Source organism: Microcaecilia unicolor, chromosome 8 (assembly GCF_901765095.1).
Source record: "Microcaecilia unicolor chromosome 8, aMicUni1.1, whole genome shotgun sequence".
NCBI lineage: Eukaryota > Metazoa > Chordata > Amphibia > Gymnophiona > Siphonopidae > Microcaecilia > Microcaecilia unicolor.
Genome location: NC_044038.1, coordinates 233,380,157 through 233,404,425, shown reverse-complemented (window position 1 = coordinate 233,404,425; position 24,269 = coordinate 233,380,157). Strand labels below are relative to the sequence as shown.

General features: G+C 45.2%; 1 protein-coding gene across 1 annotated transcript in view; it reads left to right on the top strand.

The window, feature by feature from the left end:
* Positions 1-19,070, top strand: part of SRC (SRC proto-oncogene, non-receptor tyrosine kinase) — a 69,706-nt gene extending 50,636 nt beyond the window's left edge. Inside the window, exons 5-13 of the mRNA XM_030213646.1 lie at positions 1,399-1,497; positions 2,246-2,349; positions 2,938-3,087; positions 6,134-6,289; positions 8,183-8,362; positions 9,235-9,311; positions 9,624-9,777; positions 16,098-16,229; positions 18,238-19,070. Coding sequence (XP_030069506.1) covers positions 1,399-1,497; positions 2,246-2,349; positions 2,938-3,087; positions 6,134-6,289; positions 8,183-8,362; positions 9,235-9,311; positions 9,624-9,777; positions 16,098-16,229; positions 18,238-18,446 — 1,261 coding nt within the window. The 3' untranslated portion in view covers positions 18,447-19,070. The remainder of the gene's footprint in view (positions 1-1,398; positions 1,498-2,245; positions 2,350-2,937; positions 3,088-6,133; positions 6,290-8,182; positions 8,363-9,234; positions 9,312-9,623; positions 9,778-16,097; positions 16,230-18,237) is intronic.
* Positions 19,071-24,269: the final 5,199 nt, after the last annotated feature.

Here is a 24,269-nt window from a genome sequence, read left to right as displayed (position 1 = left end):
ACTAGACAAAACAATGATAAGACCTGAGTCTTGCAGAAATTCCTGTAACAAAATGACAGCTACAATCTCCTGTAAAAGAAACCTTGGACTTGTTATAAGGTTCTGTGTTCCATAACATTCAGATAGTGTGTTCCCTTCTGTGTAGACAATGCAGTAAGACAGAAATTAGCTGAAGTTGCAAGGCTGTATGATTTGGGAGGGAATTGATGCCCAATCCATTGTACAGAAAGGTATATAAGTCACTGTTGTACTGTATTTAGACAGAGGCTGAGATGATTATCAGTGAATAAATCTTTACAGCGGTGGTCTCTCGCTCCCTCTCATAACAAATTACTATTTGTTATTGCCAGATTGCTTTGTTATTATCTGGATTGTTAAGGAATAATGACTTTCTCCCTGGAAGAAACACAGCTTCTGTCTTCTCTGCCACCCCATATCTTGGGGGTGGCTGGTCCACTATAGTTTGGGGTGGGTGTAAGGAGGCAGAAACCCTATTGCCCCGCTTGTCCGAAGGGTATATTTCTTATGGTAAGCAAGTTCACAGCGGTCACTGAGATAAGGCAATCTGTGCCAGATATAAAGTGCTTCAGCGGGTTATCCTTTAGACTGCTGTTTCTATGCAGCAGTCTGTGGGTTGGCAGGATAGTTGAGTGGGAAGCTCCATTAATTGCCTCGGGGGGGAGGGGGGTAATGGCATAAGCAGTTTGGGGATGATATTGAGACTGCGAGAGGGAGCCTGGCTAACTCCCGCGGTCGACGGTGAAACCAGAAATTCAATGCTGGGGCCATATCAGGCCACCAGCATTTAATTTATAGGGGGAGGGGGGTGGCCACTAAACATAGCTGGTTAAGCCAATGTTCATCAGCAGACTGGCAAAATTTTATAGCAGCCAAAGATAGTCCTGCTGTTTACATGGCTGCTAAACTTAACCGATCAGCCAACGAATATTGACACAAACTGGCTTTGTCGTGCGACATAGCCAGTGACCAGAGTAGCCGCTAAGCAGTAATATACAGCCAAGATAACCGGCTATCTGTTGCTGATTATTAAAACGCGTAGCCGACTTAAAGTTATTTAACTGGCCAGGAGGATGCCATTCCTGGCCGGTTAAATAGTTTTAAATATATATTTTCATTTGGATCCCACTTCTGGTTCTGTAGTACACTTCTCTCCAGTTTCTTCTCCTCTCCCCCAATTTTCTCCTTCTATAGTTCCTTGTCAGTTTGAACGCATTCATTAGAAAACGCTGCAACCCTCGGAACAAGTGACCTGTTTGTGCCTGTGAGAACAGTAATATTTCGCTAAAGAGCCAGTGGAGGGTCTGAGTATATGTAACACGCATTTGTAAAGCTTTTCCCCGTGTAATTACTAAGGGTCCTTTTTCTTTTTGTTTACAGGGAAGGAGACTGGTGGTTAGCTCGTTCCCTCACAACCGGATTAACTGGCTACATTCCCAGTAACTACGTCGCGCCTTCTGATTCTATCCAAGCTGAAGAGTAAATTAAATCTTTTCTTCTACAGACTTAAGTAGAGAAAATTAAAACCTTTCTTAATTATTTGCAAGTCTTAATCGTTTGAGAGATCCATTTAAATAGGGGGGAGGAAGGATTTCTTTATTTATTTTAGTTTTGTGTTATATTGTTACTTTAGCTATGTGACATATGTTATTAATAATTTGCATTTTGTTTGTTGTGTTTGTAAGCTTTTTAGATCACAGTGGGTAAATGGTGGGTTATGAACGGCAAATGTCATTAAATTATTGAGGGCCAGTAGAAGATATATGTAAAAATTGAAAGACCGTGGGCCTTTCTGCTTCTGTTGAATCGAGAGCATCCAACATTTTTGGCTGCTCTTTTATCTTTCTAAAACTTTTATTCCAGAACATTAATAAATTATAGTTCTCTACTTAGTATTAAAGTAATAATACCACAGTCCCTTTAAGAGCTGCAGGCGGCGTGTTAATCATTCACTTGATACCTGCACAGTTGGATAATAAATGGACCATTGTTCATAAAACTTGCATTAATCATACACGAGTGGGCTAATTTTCAAAAGCTGGTATGTTATATCTTCTAGTCTCAGTCAAGAGTTGAAATGCGGAGGTTTTATCATTGTCTTCACCCCGTAGGCCTAGATTTGTTATGTAATGTGACAACGCAAAAATGTCTAAGATCGTCGTCTCAAATGTTGGAATGAGATGAAGGGGTTGTATTTCTCGGTGCTGATTTGTCCTTCGTTTTTTAGATGGTACTTTGGTAAGATAACACGTCGGGAGTCGGAGAGATTGCTCCTAAGTCAAGAGAACCCACGAGGGACCTTCTTGGTCAGGGAGAGTGAAACCACAAAAGGTGAGGAGGTTTGGCTGTGGTGTCGAGCAGTGGGGACTTCTGGAGTGAGGAGAGTGCTCCGTTATGAAATATAAACCCCAAAATAGAGGTGATTCTCGCTGGTTTTCATTCCCTGTATCCCTTTCACTTTAGCAAAAACTGGCTTTGCATCTCTGAAGTTGAGATGTTCTAGTCTCCAGTTGTGTAACCATCTCCAAAAAAGCCCCGTACCCTTGCTGCTGGGGTTCCTTGATACCAAACATGATGTTCATACCTCAGAATTAGCAAGTCTTAATTAGCCTGCTTGATGCCTTCTCCTGTGAACCTAGAAGTCATGGATTTGTCTTCGATGCCTTACCAGAACAGGTTTGGTCCCCGCAAGGCAGCGGAAGTTAGACTACCGATTCTTCTGAATTTTTGTGTCCATTGAAAAATCTCATAGCCCCCTCGCATCCCTCAGCCCAGCTAAATTCCGCCGTCTTAATGCGTCGCTGCTCCGCATTGCGCTGATGCACATAGGCTGTACCATGCTGTCTCAGATCCACCCCCCCCCCCTCCCTCCCTTTTAGATTAATAAGTCAAATCTTTCTCCGCATTCCTTCTCCACAGGTGCCTACTGCCTTTCCGTCTCCGACTTTGACAACGCAAAGGGGCTGAACGTGAAACATTACAAGATTCGGAAGCTGGACAGTGGTGGCTTTTACATCACTTCTCGAACACAGTTCAACAGTCTGCAGCAGCTTGTGGCCTATTACTCCAGTACGTGGAACGGAGATGACAAGTCTTGTTCTACAGTTTTCTCTTACCCGGATGTCCCTGGATAACGAAGTGTGGTTGCTTTGTTAGTCTACTTTAAAAGTAATAAATAGAAATAAAACAAAAGAAAGAAAAAGAAGGCAGACTCAAAAAAGATGTCAGGAAGTATTTTTTCACGGAGAGGGTGGTGGATGCTTGGAATGCCCTCCCGCGGGAAGTGGTGGAGATGAAAACGGTAACGGAATTCAAACATGCGTGGGATATGCATAAAGGAATCCTGTGCAGCAGGAATGGATCCTCAGAAGCTTAGCTGAAATTGGGTGGCGGAGCAGGTGGGGGGAAGAGGGGGTGGTGGTTGGGAGGCGAGGATAGTGGAGGGCAGACTTATACGGTCTGTACCAGAGCCGGTGATGGGAGGCGGGACTGGTGGTTGGGAGGCGGGAAATACTGCTGGGCAGACTTATACAGTCTGTGCCCTGAAAAAGACAGGTACAAATTCAAGATATGAGTTTATCTTGGGCAGACTAGATGGACCATGCAGGTCTTTTTCTGCCGTCATCTACTATGTTACTATGATACTTTTTTTTTTTTTTAATTGGACTCTTTTTTTTAAATCATTTTGTTTTATTTCTATTTATTACAGACGTCTCTTGCAAGGGCTGCGCTTATCTCTCTGCGCATATCGAGCATCACGAAAATAGGTCTCCTTGGGGGGGGGGGGAGGCTGATGTATGTACAAAGGGATAAAGGGATTAGCACTTTGATGTTTAACTGCAGCTACTTAGGTGAGAAGGAAAAATGTAATAGCTCAGCAGGGAGGCAGATAAGAGGGAGTACAAGGAATGTTATTAGACAGAAGAAAGGTAATTTAAAAGACATCCCTGTCTTGCAGATTGCGGAGGACACTGGGGCTTCTTTGGCTAAACTCATTAAGAGTGGAATCTATGATTTGTATTCTGCTGGCATCCGATTTACAGGGTTGGTTGCTAGATCTTAGCAGTGCAGGGACTAATTAGATTAGTTGTACAGCCCATCCCAATTTAATTAAAATGACACAAAGAAACTCTACCAATAGTTGGGAAAGGATCAAGGCAATCTAAGTTCAAATACTGTGGGGCCAACGCAGACAGCCTCGCGGTACAGCTTGTGGAATCTATAAGCGGTGAACGTGCAAATTACTGCCACGTTAAAATCATGGCAGTAATCCGTAGCTCATTGCAAAATATCAGCCTTTCTGTCGATGCTTAGGCACTGACGAGAAGGGTGATATTTAAAAACAAAACTGTACTAGTGGCCAGAATCTGCATTGGCGCTCCTCCATCCCTCTGTGAACCAAACCTCTAATTCCTGGTGTCTAGCAATACCCCTCCACCCTGCCAACCTGAGCCTCCGGCTTAAGAACATAGAAACATAGTAAATGATGGCAGATAAAGACCAGTCTGCCCAACAAAGAAAAAAGATCCCCACCCAATATAACCTCCCTTCCCTCTCCTGACTCAAAAGCCTCCCACTCTCTGGTTTCTAGCAGCACCTCTTAGGAAGTATTTTTTTCACGGAGAGAGTAGTGGATGCTTGGAATGCCCTCCCGCGAAAGGTGGTGGAAATGAAAACAGTAACGGAATTCAAACATGCGTGGGATAAGCATAAAGGAATCCTGTGCAGAAGGAATGGATCCTCAGGAGCTTAGTCAAGATCGGGAGGCGGGGCTGGTGGTTGGGAGGCGGGGATAGTACTGGGCAGACAAATATGGTCTGTGCCAGAGCCGGTGGTGGGAGGCAGGGATAGTGCAGGGCAGACTTATACGGTCTGTGCCAGAGCCGGTGGTGGGAGGCAGGGATAGTGCTGGGCAGACTTATACGGTCTGTGCCAGAGCCGGTGGTGGGAGGAGGGGATAGTGCTGGGCAGACTTATACGGTCTGTGCCAGAGCAGGTGGTTGGGAGGTGGGGTAGTGCTGGGCAGACTTATACGGTCTGTGCCAGAGCCGGTGGTTGGGAGGCGGGGCTGGTGGTTGGGAGGCGGGGATAGTGCTGGGCAGACTTATATGATCTGTGCCCTGAAGAACACAGGTACAAATCAAAGTAGGGTATACACAAAATTAGCACATATGAGTTATCTTGTTGGGCAGACTGGATGGACCATGCAGGTCTTTTTCTGCCGTCATCTACTATGTTACTATGTTACTCTTTCCTTCCCCTCCAAACTCAACCTCCCCCCACCCCCACCCCAAAAAAAACCCCAACAATAAAAAAAACCTAATTGTACTTTAAGAGGCAGGAGTGATAAACACTTGGTCCTGCCTCCAACGCCGTTATTTTGAAAAATGGCAATGCCCTGCCCCTTGTGGTGCATTCTGGGATGCACTGGGCTTGGCCAGGCTGCCATATAAGGGAATTACTCTCTTATATAGCAGACTGACTCTTCCTAGTGTATCCCCAAGATGCTCCGCCCAAGGCAGGGCACTGCCATTTTTTCAAGATGGCTTCTGCCTCCCATGTTAAAGGTACAGTGGGTGGGCTGAGGATCAGGGGATGGGAGGGGGCCACTAGACTACCAGGGGAAAATGTTTTGAAGTATGGGTAGGCGGTTGGGTTATTGGGTCGAGGGGGAGGGAGGGGGCTGCTAAAACATCACGGAGGCCAGTGCAAAAAGGTATCTGGGGCATGGTGGTTGGGTTGGGAAGGAGAGAGGGAGTGGTGGTAGACACCCCCTCCTCTCAATCAACCCTTCTATACTGCCCTGGACCTGGCAAATATTAGCTGTACTCTAAACGTTCTTTTTTTTTTTTCTCTCTCTTTTGCATGCGGTGGAATAGCTGATCGCTACATTCGCATTCATTTTAATGTGGTATGCAGTCAGGGTTTCTGCACGAAGTAACACCGATGCAGAAACCCTTTCTACATCGCTAAGCAGCGGTAAAACAGTGTTAAACCCGCAGCAACTATGTGGGAAGTTTTCTGCCTCAGTTCCCTGTGCGTTTAAAAGCATTTTCATGTCTCGTGTGCCGCTCGGTCTGCCTGTTGCCTTATGTCCTTCCTCTTTGTCACCTAGAACACACTGACGGTTTGTGCCACCGGCTAACCAGCGTTTGCCCCACGTCCAAGCCCCAAACACAGGGACTGGCCAAGGATGCCTGGGAAATCCCCCGTGAATCTTTGCGTCTGGAAGTGAAACTAGGGCAGGGCTGCTTTGGAGAAGTATGGATGGGTAAGATACGTACACGGAAGCGAAAATTTCCAGAGGCGGGCTTGGCACAGCTCGGAGAATTCTGCAGCTACTGCGCTTAGGTCTTCAAGGGCCACCGGTGGATCGAGTTTTCAGGATATCCCTAATAAATATGCATATTCTACTGAATTGACTAATATACCATTTTTTTAACCTCCTTTTCAATAATAAACTTCACATATACTTTGTTCAACCTTTATAATAAGTCATTCCAAAGTCCTTCTGTGGAATGACTTATTATAAAGGTTAAATGTTTAAGCTAAGTGTGCAAAAGACGGAAGGATTTATTCTACACCTGATTTAATCAATCTGATAAAGAGGACAACTTCGGACATTATCTGTATGGTATTTTTGGAGTTTGTATTTTCTGTATATTTTTTATATTGGTATTTATTGTATTTATTGTTTGAAAAAGTTGAATGATAAAATATGCAAATTGAATAGTTGAACAAAGTATATGTGAAATTTATTATTGAAAAGGAGGTAAAAAAAAAATGGTATGTTAGTCAATTTAGAAGAATATGTGAAATTGATTTGGCTAATTATTGTAGATATACCCCTGTAATTTTGTAATAAATATGCATGAGAGATTTGCATGGTTACCGCCTCTATTTATGCTAACCCCTTTATGCATTAGGGGTAGGACTGGGAAATGAAGACCAAGGGTCTGATTGGTTATTTATTTTTTTATTTTATTAATTTAAATTTTGCTCATACATTTTTCAGTAGTAGCTCAGGGTGAGTTACATTCAGGTACTATGTTATCAGTAGGGAAAGGAGAGATGAATTTGTGATAGTGGATGGTAAACATTTAAATGCAGATATTAAATGATCTTTTCAGGGCTTAATTTCTGGGGGAACAGACTGGAATGGGGTTCTACTACCTCTATTCAGATTCCAGAGCAACAGGGGTGTTCTCCTCCTGCCCCTCCTTTCTAGGAATCCTGTAGGGAAGAGAAGGGGGGGGAGGGTGAGGGTGAGCCTTAGTGGAACAAAGAATATTAACTCTGCTCTGATTTTTGCCCCTATCCAATTGTAAGACTAGTGAGTTGCCAAAATGTTTAACGTAATACTCGGCAAGCCATACCCCAATTCAGGAAAATAATTGTGGTGGACCATCAAAATGTGTAAACTTATACCGGACAAAATTTTCATCATCGGTCCAAAATGTGCACATTTAAACCACAGTGCAGTTCTAAAAATATATTTCTACTAGCCAATATCAATTTCTACTAGCCTTGATACTTTGTAACACCAGTTGTATCTTTTGTACCCTCAAATGGTGATGCCATAACAGGTCTTTGTAAGCCACATTGAGCCTGCAAATAGGTGGGAAAATGTGGGATACAAGTGCAATAAGCAAATATTTTTTTTTACTTAATGTAGAATGATTTCTGAAATGGTATAAAGTATCCAACATGTTGATGTTTCACGATCTGCATTAGGGAATCGCAGTGCCTGGTTCGTAGTCTGTTAATTCAAAAGAAAAAAAATGGTGTCTGCATCCTTCAACCAATCATGTAGAATCATAGAATCACTAACATGTGATGAATGACACCAATGATATCTACTCAAGCCTTCTTGTCCCCAGAGGGCTCAGGTTCTAAGTTTTGTACCTGAGAGGTCACAAGGAGATGTAGTGGGATTTGAACCCAGTGCTTTGGATCTCAGCACACTGCCCTAACCCCTGGATGCTAAGGTAGATTTCATGCCACCTCCCAAAAGGGCCAGATTCATGGATTTTGTAGAATTGGGACCCAACTGTGGTTGAAACCTTTTAACTGCAATTTAAGTGCTCATTGTAAAGTGGGAGAAATCTGGATGTGTCTTTGGGTGAGATCTTCTTCTGTTTAACAAGTTCTTCCACCGCTCCAGGGACGTGGAATGGAACTACTAGGGTGGCCATAAAGACCCTGAAGCCAGGGACCATGTCTCCTGAGGCCTTTCTACAGGAAGCCCAGGTCATGAAGAAGCTACGTCATGAGAAGCTGGTCCAGTTGTATGCTGTGGTGTCCGAGGAGCCCATTTACATAGTGACGGAGTACATGAATAAAGGTGAGTTCTTGAGGGGCTTGGGCAGTTGTACATGAAAAGACATAGAGGCATATTTTCAAAGCACTTAGCCTTCCAAAGTTCCATAGAAACCTATGGAACTTTGGAAGGCTAAGTGCTTTGAAAATATGCCTAATAGTAACATAGTAGATGACGGCAGAAAAAGACCTGCACGGTCCATCCAGTCTGCCCAACAAGACAACTCATGTGTGCTACTTTTGTGTATACCCTACTTTGATTTGTACCTGTGCTCTTCAGGGCACAGACCGTATAAGTCTGCCCAGCACTAGCCCCGCCTCCCAACCACCAGCTCTGGCACAGACCGTATAAGTCTGCCCAGCACTAGCCCCGCCTCCCAACCACCAGCTCTGGCACAGACCGTATAAGTCTGCCCAGCACTATCCCCGCCTCCCACCACCGGCTCTGGCACAGACCGTGTAAGTCTGCCCAGCACTATCCCTGCCTCCCAACCACCAGTCCCGCTTCCCACCACTGGCTCTGGCACAGACCGTATAAGTCTGCCCAGCGCTATCCCCGCCTCCCAACCTCCAGTCCCGCCTCCCAACCTCCAGTCCCGCCTCCCACCACTGCACCACCGGCTCTGGCACAGATCGTATAAGTCTGCCCAGCACTATCCCCGCCTCCCAACCACCAGCCCCGCCTCCTGATCTTGACTAAGCTCCTGAGGATCAATTCCTTCTGCACAGGATTTCTTTATGCTTATCCCAAATGTGCAAAAGGGAATTCAAAGAATTAAAACGCATTCTAAAGTCTCTCTTGAAAACCGTGAAGTCTTTTCATGGTACAGCATTGTGGCGGCAGAGGCCGCTGAACCTTTGCGAAGTACTTTAGGGCTATTTTCTGTGTTTTCACAGGCAGCCTGCTGGATTTCCTAAAAGGAGAGCGGGGGAAGTATTTGCGGCTTCCCCAGTTGGTAGACATGTCAGCTCAGGTAACTCCGGAGTTCTGCTCCATTTTCATTATTCCTTTCTTCTAACTTCCCTATCCTTCCTGGGCCTTCTGTTACCCCCTTGTCTTAAATTCTAGATACTCTCATTATCTGTCTCTTTCCTGTCCTTTATTAGTGTTCCATTCCCTCATTTTTATTTTTAATTTATTGTGAGCTGCTTTGCTGTGCTTCATGGAAGGTGGTAATGTCGAGTCCAGCAAACCATGAACAATAACCATATTTTGTGAGAGCAGCCACTGTCCTTTTCTCTCCGCTCTGTTTTAGCATCTCATCATGGCAGCATTTTTGTTACAGATTGCCTCGGGTATGGCGTACGTGGAGCGGATGAACTATGTGCATCGTGATCTCAGAGCTGCAAACATCCTGGTTGGGGAGAACCTTGTTTGCAAGGTGGCTGACTTTGGGCTGGCGCGGCTGATAGAGGACAATGAATATACTGCTAGACAAGGTATGCGAGGACCCACTTGGGTTTCTCTCCTGGGACAGACCAAAGGTCCATCAAGCCTAGTATCCTGTTACCAAGAGTGGCCAATTCCAGGTCACAAGTACCTGACGAGATCCCAGAACAGTAACACAGATTTGATGCTGCTTGTCCTAGAAATACGCAAATCTAGATAAGAAGAGCACATTGCCACAACAGAAATATATTGTGTATAAAGGGGACGTCTCATACAGTCACACAGACACTTAGAAGTGTCTGGCTTATGTTGAGCCAATATATTTGTGACAACATATAATCATTGACTGCCCCCAACCTCCAATGGTGCACAATATTTGCTTTTTGTAAGATTACTCGTGCTCAATTTTTAAATGTACGTGTCTTAATATCACACTGTGTCCATATCACTTTTTATAGTTGTTTTTTTGTGCACCCGTAGAGTTCTAGATCTTCAAAAACTATATCACTGTTGTAGTCAACTAAATCAATGAAAGCAAAAGCATATATATATAACTTATCTTAATTTTCTTAGAAGCTACGAGTCACTTTATATTGCTTTAAATCCAACGATTAATGTGTCTCTCGTGCTTCGTAGACTTCGCTTATCGAGTCCTGATCAGATCTCCAGGATCAATGCCCACCCGACAGGAGCCTGTTTCGCAGTTATTTGCTTTGTCAAGGGCAATAGGCATATATTTTGACGGCACTCAGATCCTGCCTATACTGAGTGCCGTCAAAATATATGCCTATTGCCCTTGACAAAGCAAATAACTGCGAAACAGGCTCCTGTCGGGTGGGCATTGATCCTGGAGATCTGATCAGGACTCGATAAGCGAAGTCTACGAAACACGAGAGACACATTAATCGGATTTAAATCAATGTAAAGTGACTCGTAGCTTCTAAGAAAATTAAGTTATATATATATGCTTTTGCTTTCATTGATTTAGTTGACTACAACAGTGATATAGTTTTTGAAGATCTAGAACTCTACGGGTGCACAAAAAAACAACTATAAAAAGTGATATGGACACAGTGTGATATTAAGACACGTACATTTAAAAATTGAGCACGAGTAATCTTACAAAAAGCAAATATTGTGCACCATTGGAGGTTGGGGGCAGTCAATGATTATATGTTGTCACAAATATATTGGCTCAACATAAGCCAGACACTTCTAAGTGTCTGTGTGACTGTATGAGATGTCCCCTTTATACACAATATATTTCTGTTGTGGCAACGTGCTCTCCTTATCTAGATTTGCGTATTTTACAATAACATTAAGGTAGAGCTTAGCCATCTTTTCCTTGTTTGTCCTAGAAATAAGCAGTGGATTTTCCCAAGTCCATCTTAATATTGGCTTTTTTTTTTTAGAAAGTATCCAAACCTTTTTTTAAAACCCTGCTATGCTAACTGCTTTTATCACATTCCCTGGCAACGAATTCCAGAGTTTAATTATACGTTGAGTGAAGAGACCTATGTAACCAGGTGGGAGGGATTTCAGTTGGGTCCAGTTTTGAGCAGTGGCACTCGCCATATATTTAAACACTGGCTGCAGCATTTAAACAAATACAGTGGTGGAAATAAGTATTTGATCCCTTGCTGATTTTGTAAGTTTGCCCACTGACAAAGACATGAGCAGCCCATAATTGAAGGGTAGGTTATTGGTAACAGTGAGAGATAGCACATCACAAATTAAATCTGGAAAATCACATTGTGGAAAGTATATGAATTTATTTGCATTCTGCAGAGGGAAATAAGTATTTGATCCCCCACCAACCAGTAAGAGATCTGGCCCCTACAGACCAGGTAGATGCTCCAAATCACTCGTTACCTGCATGACAGACAGCTGTCGGCAATGGTCACCTGTATGAAAGACACCTGTCCACAGACTCAGTGAATCAGTCAGACTCTAACCTCTACAAAATGGCCAAGAGCAAGGAGCTGTCTAAGGATGTCAGGGACAAGATCATACACCTGCACAAGGCTGGAATGGGCTACAAAACCATCAGTAAGACGCTGGGCGAGAAGGAGACAACTGTTGGTGCCATAGTAAGAAAATGGAAGAAGTACAAAATGACTGTCAATCGACAAAGATCTGGGGCTCCACGCAAAATCTCACCTCGTGGGGTATCCTTGATCATGAGGAAGGTTAGAAATCAGCCTACAACTACAAGGGGGGAACTTGTCAATGATCTCAAGGCAGCTGGGACCACTGTCACCACGAAAACCATTGGTAACACATTACGACATAACGGATTGCAATCCTGCAGTGCCCGCAAGGTCCCCCTGCTCCAGAAGGCACATGTGACGGCCCGTCTGAAGTTTGCCAGTGAACACCTGGATGATGCCGAGAGTGATTGGGAGAAGGTGCTGTGGTCAGATGAGACAAAAATTGAGCTCTTTGGCATGAACTCAACTCGCCGTGTTTGGAGGAAGAGAAATGCTGCCTATGACCCAAAGAACACCGTCCCCACTGTCAAGCATGGAGGTGGAAATGTTATGTTTTGGGGGTGTTTCTCTGCTAAGGGCACAGGACTACTTCACCGCATCAATGGGAGAATGGATGGGGCCATGTACCGTACAATTCTGAGTGACAACCTCCTTCCCTCCGCCAGGGCCTTAAAAATGGGTCGTGGCTGGGTCTTCCAGCACGACAATGACCCAAAACATACAGCCAAGGCAACAAAGGAGTGGCTCAGGAAGAAGCACATTAGGGTCATGGAGTGGCCTAGCCAGTCACCAGACCTTAATCCCATTGAAAACTTATGGAGGGAGCTGAAGCTGCGAGTTGCCAAGCGACAGCCCAGAACTCTTAATGATTTAGAGATGATCTGCAAAGAGGAGTGGACCAAAATTCCTCCTGACATGTGTGCAAACCTCATCATCAACTACAGAAGACGTCTGACCGCTGTGCTTGCCAACAAGGGTTTTGCCACCAAGTATTAGGTCTTGTTTGCCAGAGGGATTAAATACTCATTTCCCTCTGCAGAATGCAAATAAATTCATATACTTTCCACAATGTGATTTTCCGGATTTAATTTGTGATGTGCTATCTCTCACTGTTACCAATAACCTACCCTTCAATTATGGGCTGCTCATGTCTTTGTCAGTGGGCAAACTTACAAAATCAGCAAGGGATCAAATACTTATTTCCACCACTGTACATGTTTGTTTAAATTTCTTATAAACTGCCTGTGAACCAAAGTGGTATACATTCAGGTGTAATACAATACAGTGGACTCCTAGTCCACTATATTACCAGTAGGTTTAGGGCAGAGAAACACAATAAGATTCCAGGAAATTAGTAGGTATTTTTCTGTCCCCGAGGCAATGGAAGGTTAAGTGACTTGCCCAAGATCACAAGGAGCTGCAGTGGGATTTGATCCTGGCTCCTGCTTACTGTATCCATCCTGTCATGCTACAGTAGTTTGCTTGCTTCGTGGGCACTGTTAGGAATATAGTCGCTATGAAATCAAAATGAGCAAATTGTTCATTAGTACGAGTCCAAAGAAATATTCTAGCCAAATAGCCTGCTGGTGCCAGCCTGCCAAAAGATGCAAGACTGGCAAGGAAGAGTTGCCAAAAAAATCAGTAGAACTTAAAAATACCCCCAAACCTAACAAGTGACACACTTAGGAGAGGAACCAGCAGAACATCCTTCTGTACAGACCAGGGGATCTCAACCCTCAGGACACACCCAGCCAGTCAGGTTTTCAGAATACCCACAATGAATAGGCATGAGAGAGCTCTGCATACAAGGAAGGTAGTGCATGCAAATTTATCTCATGCATATTCATTGTGGGTATCCTGAAAACCAGACTAGCTGGGTGTGTCCTGAGGACTGTGTTAAGAACCCCTGGTATAGACATAGGTTCTGAGTGTATAGACTGCCGCTGACTGTACGGATAAAGGGTGCTCTATCTATACTTGGGCGCTTATATTTTCATGCCCCTTGCGCATATAAATTTACAGAATATCGCACACATAAGCACACACAGCTGCAAAAGGCACTAATCTGTAATGACGTGAATCGGTGGTGATGTAGGATTATAGGGGTCAGTGGCGTAGTGAGGGCGCCTGCCACCCAGGGCAGTTCACCGCTGCGCAGCATGACACCCCCCTCGGCGCATCACCCAAGCCCCCCCCCCCCCCCCCCCCCTGTGCACGCCACTGATAGGGGTCAATATTCAAAACGATTTAACTGGCCAGAGTCAGCTCCTGGCAGGTTAAATCACTTGTTCAGCGCTAATCGCTAATTGTCATCAGCAGTTAACTGGTTATTGCCCCTGAAAATAACCGGCTGTCACTGAACTAAAAAATCAGCTATTTTGAGGGCATCCTGGGGGCAGATCTGCTCTTGGCCTGTTAAGAGTCGAGATTCTGCACTTAACTGGCCAGGTTAACCACGTAAATTGGACGGACTGTGCGTTAACCAGCTCCACAAACCCACGTATTCAATGCTGAAGCCAAAACATGACCAGGCATTGAATTTCTGGGTTTGACGCCCAATGGCAGTCAGCAAAATGTTGATCACTGGCAGCTGAGTATCAGCCCATAGACATTTCTGGCAAAACGTACAGAGCCTGTCGTATGTTTTACAGTATCGGGGCTAAACGTCCAAGCCCGTAGTAAAATCAACGTATCTCCGTCCCCAAACCAAGATGTCTTTAAAAAAAAAAGCATCAAAAATGTATAGAAAAACGTGTATCTCACAAAATTATGCCATGGTAAGCGCCGAAATTTATACTTTTTTTGAAAGCGTCTTATGACGCAGAAAATGCTCTAGATGGGCAAACACGTGCCTGCCCTACCTCTTGTACGTATTCTAATCACCATCCGTGACGTCCCCTCGCCATGGAAGCTGACCTTGTTAGCGCTTGCATAAAATACGTCTATTAGGGTTCCAGTGGCGGCGTGAAATGCAGCGCTGCATGTCTGCAGCAGCATTTTAGAAAGGTCGTCCGACTCAGAATATGGATGTCCAAGCCGGAACGTTACAACTGGATGTCCATCTCGCATGTATTTTAAAACAGGTTACAGCTTATTCTAAAATACATGCGAACTGGATGTCCACGTACGGAAAACATCCAGCATGAATATCCATTTTACAAACTGCAACTTTCGGATTATGAATGGGGGGGAAACAAGGGACACGGACGACTGTGTGGCAGCATCGGAATGTCCATCTTATACAATGTCCACACAAACTTCTGTGCAGAGCGGAGGGGGAGCCTAATGGTTAGAGCAGACAGTTGAGAATGGGGGGGGAGGGGGGGACCCAGGTTCAAATCCTACTTCAGCTGTTCATTATCTTTTTTTTTTTTTTTTAATTGTGAGACCTTCATGAACAGAAAAATGCTTACTTTGTCTGAACGTACACCACTTCAGTAGCCTTCAGGATTGAGGTGTCTTATATATTCAAGTACAGTAGGTATTTTTCTGTCCCTAGAACGCTCACAATTAAAAAAAAAAACATAAAAAATAAAAACAAAAAAACAAACAAACCTGAAGTGGTATTTGAACCTGGGTTCCTTGGTTTACAGTCCGCTGTATTAATTACTAGGCTGCTCCTCAGATTTGCGTGCTGAAACTGTCATAGAGCCTGGTATCCTTTACTGGTTTCACGTTCGGAGGAGAGGGAGGGGGACAGCAACCACATGTACCTATGGATTCCATACTACCTACTACTACTACTACTACTTAACATTTCTAAAGCGCTACCAGGGTTATGCAGCGCTGTACAATCTAACAAAGAAGGACAGTCCCTGCTCAAAGGAGCTTACAATCTAAAGGACAAAAAGTGCAGTCAATCAAGATTGAGGCAGTCTAGATTTCCTGAATAGAAGTACAATGGTTAGGTGCCAAAAGCGACATTGAGGAGGTGGGCTTTGAGCAAGGATTTGAAGATGGGCAGGGAAGGGGCTTGGCGTATGGGCTCAGGGAGTTTATTCCAAGCATAGGGTGAGGCGAGGCAGAAAGGGCGGAGTCTGGAGTTGGCGGTGGTGGAGAAGGGTACAGAGAGGAGGGATTTGTCCTGTGAGCAGAGGTTTTGGGTAGGAGCGTAAGGGGAGATGAGGGTAGAGAGGTAAGGAGGGGCTGCAGATTGAGTGCATTTGTAGGTTAGTAGGAGAAGCTTGAACTGTATGCGGTACCTGATCGGAAGCCAGTGAAGCCGGGGATAAGGTAGACTTGGAGAAATCCACTGCTTAATTACAGTTTATGAACTTTTCTTCCAGGAACTTGTCCAAGCCACCTATACTAACAGTTGTACAGTCACCCCTGAATACTTAGCTCCTGATGTCACTCCCTCTCTGCCGTTCTTTTTACAGGTGCTAAGTTTCCCATTAAGTGGACAGCCCCTGAGGCAGCTCTGTATGGAAGGTTTACCATCAAATCTGACGTGTGGTCATTTGGGATACTTCTGACTGAGCTGACCACAAAGGGCAGAGTGCCATATCCAGGTAAGCCAGCATTGTCTTCAGGAAGGTCCCCCTACGTATCGCAACTGAATTTCTGATTTGATTCAAAACCTGAAGTAGATTTTTTGGGTTGTGGTGTGCAGTAATTAAAATTTCACATCATTCTCCTTTGATGTCTCCCTCAGTCTTTCGTCCATCTTTTCCTGCCACAATAAGGATTCAGTCCCTAGCATAAAAACAATTGCAGGTCCCGGAGCATATGGCTGAATATTTCACATAGTAATTCTCTTAGAGGCCCTTTTACTAAGCCGCGTAAACGTCTACGCCAGGGGCGTAGCCAGACTTCGGCGGGAGGGGGGTCCAGAGCCCGAGGTGAGGAGGCACATTTTAGCCCCCTGCCATTGCTGACCACCACCACCAACTTTGAACCCCAACCCCCGCCAGCCGAGGTCCTCTTCTTTCTTCGTTCTGTTTCTGAGTCTGACGTCCTGCATGTTGTACGTGCAGGACGTCAGACTCACAGAAACAGAACAAAGCCTTGCGCCGGGAGAAGAGAACCTCGCTGGCTGATCTGCAAGGCTTCGTTCTGTTTCTGTGCAAGGCGTCAGACTCAGAAACAGAACGAAGGAAGAAGAGGACCTCGGCTGGCGGGGTTGGGGTCCCCCACCAGCAAAGGTAGGCGACAGCGGGAGAAGGGGTTGAGAGGGTCATCAGCAGGGGGGCCCAGGCCCCCATGGCCCCACGTAGCTATGCCACTGGTCTACGCATGCCCAACGCGTGCCAGACTGGAGTTACTGGCAGAAATGCTGAACCCTGCCAACCAAATAAATGGGCTACTGTCGCTCTCCGCTGTTTGTTTCCGAGCAGTATGCCAGGACTTCTTGTGCCTGTTTTGAGTAAGACCCCTGGGATTAACCGAAGCAGCCCTGCAGTTCTGACAGTGCTGGCACTGCGTAAATAAAACGAATCATGACAAAAAGAGAGGGTACCAGACTGCAGGCGGAGGACAACAAGGGAGAGAAGGCTTGCACTCGAGGGGGTGGTAGAGAGAGATGCCAGGAGGGGGCCTGAGCCCAATTTTGGGAACCAGTGGTTAAAGTAGCCATGGGGGGGGGGGTACTTTACCGACCGGTTCCCAAAATTCTTAAGAATCTAACGAACGGCTCCCAGCTGCCGCTTGAAGCCAACTCTAGCTTTTTCCTCCTACCTGGCACCGAAGCTGTGGTAGCTTCTGTCTTTGTGCCCATGGCTCTGCGCATGTTCGCTGGCTCTGCTCCTGCCACCACCAGAGGACTCGAAATCTGAGATCAAGCCCTTCTTGTTGGTTGTGAGCCTACAGGAAGTCCTTCATTTTGCATGTCAAACTCCCTTGCGGTTCTGGGGAAGAGGCACTGGAAGGAGCAAAGTCGCAAGCTCCCACAGCCGCCGAGGGACATAGGAACCAGCTCTGTGGGTGCTTGAGCACCCACAATATTGAGCAAGCTCCTTAACTGTGCCTACAAATGGATAATTCCATTGGGTTTAGCACCCCCAATCATTTTGAAATGTTGGCTCCTATGCTGAGGGATTCTGCCACAGCACTGACATCATTCAAGTGCTCCAGGAAGAATGCTTTTGTTTTTAGGGATTTTGGTTTATAACCAGCAACCCCAAATTCCCCATCGAGAGTGTTTTATTGGGGTTTTGTGGTTATAACCAAAAATCTAAATCCTAATTGTAATTGGTCTGCTGTCCTTTAAAAAGCCCCTTTGCACCAAAGCACTCCAAAATAGTCTGTATCTTAACTTTCAGAGGTCAATAAATGTTATACTCCAATGGTTTTTCTAATCGTCAGTCACAAATCTGGTTTGTCTGATTGGCTCAGCTACAGGTTCTGATTGGTTATTTATTTATAACATTTGTATCCCACATTTTCCCACCTATTTGCAGGCTCAGTGTGGCTTGCATAGTACTGTAAGTGCTGATTACCAGTTCCGGAGAAGAGAAATACATAGTTGAGGAAGAGGAGACATAGACATTATTCACGATTTCTGTCTTGATTATCTTGCAGGAATGGTAAACAGGGAAGTACTGGATCAGGTGGAGCGTGGCTACAGGATGCCTTGTCCTCCGGAATGCCCTGAATCGTTGCACGACCTTATGTGCCAGTGTTGGAGGAAGGATCCCGAGGAACGGCCCACCTTTGAGTACTTACAAGCCTTCTTGGAAGACTACTTCACAGCCACAGAACCACAATATCAACCTGGAGAGAATTTATAGACCCCCCCCCCCCACCACCACCCAGGGCGATTTTTGGTGCCAAAGACTTTCTTTTCTGTGTTTGTATTAGCAGGCATTGGCAAGGAGAAATTCCTCTTGGGAGGCAAATTTTTGGGTGGAGAGAGGATTGGACCATTTCCTGAACTGTGGCAATGCTTCTCTTTGGAATGGCCGAGGTGCTCTGTCACATTATTTATAGTTGATTATTTGATTGATTTCCTTTAATTGGAACAGTGTGCCCCAGGTGGTCCATTCCCTAGCAGCTGAAATGAGGAATGATTTCTTCTTTTCCATTTTGAAGGCTGTCTTGATCTTTGAGAACATTCTGGTGACCTACTGAGTAGATGATGGCTTACTTAGTAATAGGCCAACACACGCAGAAGGTGTTCTCTCCACAGAAGAACAATGAAGCAAAGAAAACAGTGGAAAACAAAAAAGTCTTCTCTCAAGTGGTGTCTTCTTAAACAAGGTCTTTATTGCAAAACAATTAAAACAACTTAGTAATAGACCAGGACTGCAAAGAACCAGAAAAATGACAGATGAGCTTCTTTACAGCTTGATCCAAATTACTCATCCATTGTTCATTCATCTGAAGAGGACATCTTTCAGTCTTGGATCCTACAAGCCAGGGGCGTAGCCAGCCTTCCGTGGGAGAGGGGTCCGAGCCCGGGGGGAGGGGGCACATTTTAGCCCTCCCCCGGCGCCGCCCCCCCCACCGCCGACATTGCCGCCCTCCCCTCCCGCCGCAAACCCGCCGCCGCTGCAGCCTACCTTTACTTTTGCTGGCGGGGGATCCCACTCCCCGCCAGCCGACGTCTTCTTCTTAGTCGCTTCCCGCTCTTCAATTTGTTTGCTGACGTCCTGCACGTTGTACGTGCAGGACGTCAGACTCAGAGAACAGAACTGTTCTCTGAGTCTGACGTCCTGCACGTATAATTACGTGCAGGACGTCAGCAAACAAATTGAAGTGCAGGAAGGACTGAGAAGACGTCGGCTGGTGGGGAATGGGATCCCCCGCCAGCAAAAGTAAAGGTAGGCGGCGGCGGGGGCGGGTTCGCCGGGAGGGGGGTCCTGGGGTGAATCTGCGGGGGCCCCGGCCCCCTCAGGCCCCACGTAGCTACGCCACTGCTACAAGCATATATGGGTCTGCATTCCTTTTCTCACTGTTGCCTTCATGAACAGGGACCATATTAAAAAATAATTGCCCTCGTATCTGTTGAATGGCAATGGACTGCCACGTTTCACTTCCTGTGTAATGCTATTCTGAAGTCCCACATTTCAAGCATAGGTTTCTGGAATAGTGCTGCTGTGCCAAACGATAAATCAATTTGGAAAATAGCCCTCATTGAGTTACGGGTCCTAGGCATGCGGCAGCCTAGAGGATGTCGTTGACCTGGCTGAGAATGACACATAGGCTCGGACTGTGCAATTGGAGGGAGGGAAATCCTGAATCTTGTTTGTATTCAATGAAACCTTTCTCTGCCTGAAAGGTATTCTTACTAATCCCAGGTTTTCATCATGCACAGACCACCGTTTTTGGTTCACGATTGCACAACAGGTTGTGATTTGTCTTTCAGACGTACAAATAACGACATGCAGCCTGAATTCCAGTCTTCCAATCTTACCTTCCCCCCACCCCTGCTTTTTCTGCAGGAGACTTCTTTATTGGATGACATTGCATCATGCATTTGAATGGTACGTTGGGAGGTGATTCACATTTGAGACGCTATTATTAACCTTATGCTGGCCAAGTAAGTGTTCATGGGTACCAAAGTCTTCTGCCCCCGTCTTCCAGCAACATTTCATGAGCATGTGGTGGGGTACGAGCTACCTTGTAAGCCAGAGAAGCAGGAGTCAGTCTATCCCTAAAGATGCATCTTCATGTGAAGACTTTTTCAGGAGCATGTTGGAGAATATTTTGTAAATTCTAAAACTTCTTAATGGTTGGGTAACCTTTTTGTGAGACGGTAACTCCCAAAACAAAGCATCCTGTGTTCATAAGGAGGGTGTCACAAGTGTCCAGAAGTAGAAAAGCAATGTGCTTTGATTGATGGGAGCTGTCTTGGATTGTGGGATACTGGTCACAGTTGGTACAAAGATGGGTGTAATGTAGTATTTTCATTAGATTACGTTTTTATTCTCTTCACTAACCACCTGTTCTTGGTTCTGCCCCTTTTGTCAAATCCATTGCTGGGGGGAGGGAAACAAACAAACCAACCAACCACAAAAATAAGGAGCAGGATGTTGAATGAAGCAAATATTATTCTAGTTCTGTCAAGGTGCTATAGGTATTGCATCACACTCCTTCCAAAGCAATGTTTGGGATTTGAAAAGAAGCCACAGATTATCTTGCTCTGTCAGAATCAATATGGGAAAAAAAGCTTGTGTTGCTTCTCTGGAGAACCTCTTAGTTCCTGGAGAGTCTAGTAAAAAATAGGCGAGGGGCGGGGGGAGGTGAGGGAGATATTATACATTTCCCTCAATTGTATTTGATGATATTTTTTATTTTCCTGAACACCACCAACATCCCTCTGCACTTTATTAATGTTAGATTTTTGTCACAACTATATAGTGAATTTCACGAGCAAATCTTTGGTTAGATGGACAATCTTTTAGGTGTAACAAATATCTTTCCTTGTTGTAGGAGATGGCTTACTAGGTTTGAGATTGTAAATTAAGGCGATAAGTTAATTCCATAGAAAAACAAAATCTTTTTGCAGCCATCATGCAATTTATAGTCGTAGATAGAACTTTAAACTGTTTAATTTGCCCTGCAGTCTTCCTCAGATTAAAAAAAAGGACAGTTTTACTGCTGTGGTGCTGCTATACTTGGTGCAACGTTACAAGATGTTAAACAATTTTAAATATTTTATGTTAATATAGCTAACAGATGCCAGAGGATGTTTATAGCATGAAAATAATAGTAATAATAATAATAAAAACACTTGGCGTGCCAAGAAGCAGTGGAATAATGGATTTTCAGATTTCTTTTTTTTTGTGTGGCAGAAGAACTACAAGGGTGAATTTGTCAGCAACTATGAACCAGGTCATGACAACTAGGAATTTCTTATTTTATCACTAAAACATATGATTTGAAAAAAGCTTCTCCCACCGAGCAAATTCAGCATAAATGGGGGGGGGGGGGGGGGGGCTTCTGTATTAGACGCTGCCTCCGCGCCAGAAATGTTTTAATGGATGCAAGGTACAGAAACGGCAGATCCGCATGAAAACGCACCCTCCCATGTATAGAATAATGCCTATTTGTTTTCCTGTGGATCTGCATGGGAAGGGCATGGGCAAGTCAGGAGCGTTCCCTTAAAATACGTGCAGTGGTATAGAATGGTGCAGATAGATGTCCAACTTGTATGCCGGGATTTACGCTTGGTTTCAATTGGTGTAACTCCTCCTCGCACCCACAGTTCAGTGCAGATCCTGGCGCTATTCTATAAAGGGTGCCAATCCCGGAACACTGGTTATAAAATACTGATTTTCTTTCAGCACTGAATTTTGAGCGCTATTTACTGAATCCAGCCCAGACAATCTGAGCCCAGTATTTAAGAGGGCTTAGCTGGGTAGCAGTACCTGCGAGCTAAATAAGTCCCGCCGACTGGGCCTTGCCCTGATGTTCAGCTTCATTATCCACATCATGCTATTGAAGATACCTTCCAAAGCTCCCCATCTTGTGATCTGACATTTTTAACTGATAGCAATGTGGTAGTCCGGGGGTCATAGAACCAGGATTTATCTGGAGACTGGCAGTAGTCACAGGGAGCATCCAGATAATTAAGGACAGCAAAAAGGTTCACTTAAGTTATCCAGGGGACCCTTTTACTAAAGCTTAGTTCAAGCCAACAGAATTAGTGTGTGTTAAATGCTAAGAAGCCCATTGTATACCTATGAACATCTTAGCTAAGCTTTAGTAAAAGGGGCCCCCGGTTAGTTTCGTGGATATTGGTGCCAATACCGGCCAGCAGTGAATATTCCGGCATAACTTTAAATGAAGCCCTGATGGCGGAGTCTGAATATTTACTAGTCTGTTTTTATTCCCCAGTGGGATAAGTTTTATGATGATTCACAGATCAGTAGAAGGCTAGACTGGGATGATCTGGCAAAAATTCACCCCTCCCTAGGATCAGTTAGGTGAGCAAAGACTTCAAAGGTCAGAAGTACACTTCCATTCAGAGAACAGAACGGTTGAGTCAGCCATCTGTAAAATGAGTCATTTGGCTTCCTGTGTGGGTGCTTTACCACCCTGTGCAAACTGTAACACAACAGCAATGACCTGTTCTTCATGTCTTATTGTTACAGCAAAGAAAAGGTTCACAGGAATCATGGCCCTTCTCTGGTGGCATCATTCTTGTTGACTGCTGGATGTCATGAGGAGAAAAAGTATCCAGGAACCAGTGTCACTGGGGCTCGTTTTCAAAGCACGTGTAGACTTTGTAAGTCGAAGTGCTTTGAAAATACACCTCTATACTAATAACCTATCTACCCTGGTACTGCTATCATTTATAACTAGGTGTCATTTTCACAGAACCAAAGTATTGCCATGCAATGCTAGATGTATGGACAAATAAACTAAATTACATTGTTGGGCACAGGCAGGGGTGTGCTGGTAAATTTTCTCTCTGGACGTAGCTGGCCCTGAAATTTTTTTTTTTGGGGGGGAATACATGCCTCTCTCTCTCTCCTCCCTTGTGCGGGCACTTTAGGCATAACTTTGCCGAGCCCCACCAGCCAATAAATGGACTGCCACCATTCTCTGCTGCTTGTTTCTGGTTCTGAGCAGCATGATGGAACCTTCTTGCGCTTGCATGAAAAGTCCTAGCCTGATGCTCAGAGTCAGAAACAAGGAGCAGGGAGCAGCAGCAGTCTGTTTACTTGGCTAGTGGGGCCAACATCACTGCCAGCAAAGTACAAATGAATTCAGGAGGGGGCCCAAGCCCACATTTTGGGAGTCAGCTGTTAAAGTAGCCATGGGGAGGCCTACTTTAATAACCGGCTCCCAACATTCTTAAAAACTTAACAAACGGCTCTCGCGAGCCCGTGAGAGCCCGCTCCAGCACACCACTGGGCACAGGGTTCATGCTGACGGTCTGTCTCTGATTCTGGCACAGCTACTGTTGTAAGATTGCACAGTAAAGGTGGTGGTATCCTTTTTTAGAGGATTTTATCAGAGGTGGTTCAGTGGTGTAAAATAGCTACCTACCCCCAATGCTGCATCTCACTTCCCTTAAAAAGAATAAAAGACATGGTACATCTTTAACCATATTAATAAAATGGAAATGATCGTTTTTTTTTTCAGCTCTAAGACCTGCAACGTAAGGCACCTAGGTTGCATCGTAGGGGTATTTTCAGAGCTTTGGTGTGCAGCAGGGTTGCCAGATGGGAAAAATTTTCCCAGCCCAAAATCAGCCCTAAACCCGCCCAAAGTCAAACCCAGCCTCCCACGTCACCAACCCTGCCCCTCACGTCACCAGCCCCGCCTTCCACGTCATTAACCCCGCCCCCTGACATCACCCCTGATGTCGTTAACCCCGCCCCTCACATCAACCACGCCCCTGAAAAGCTTCTATTGGACCACATCGGACCAATAGAAGCCCCGGGAAAGCTTCTATTGGACCAAATTGGACCAATAGAAGCCCCGGAAAAAAGCGCACAGTGGCCACAGGAAAAAAGCCCAAACCCGCACCCCGCAGCCGCCGAAAATTTTCCGCAGCTGCTCGAAGAAAACCCGCCCAGTGTTGCGGGAAGACCGCAACCCTGGCGACAATGGTGTGCAGGCTGCGATGACAAATACGTCGTCTTCGGTACTATGTCACA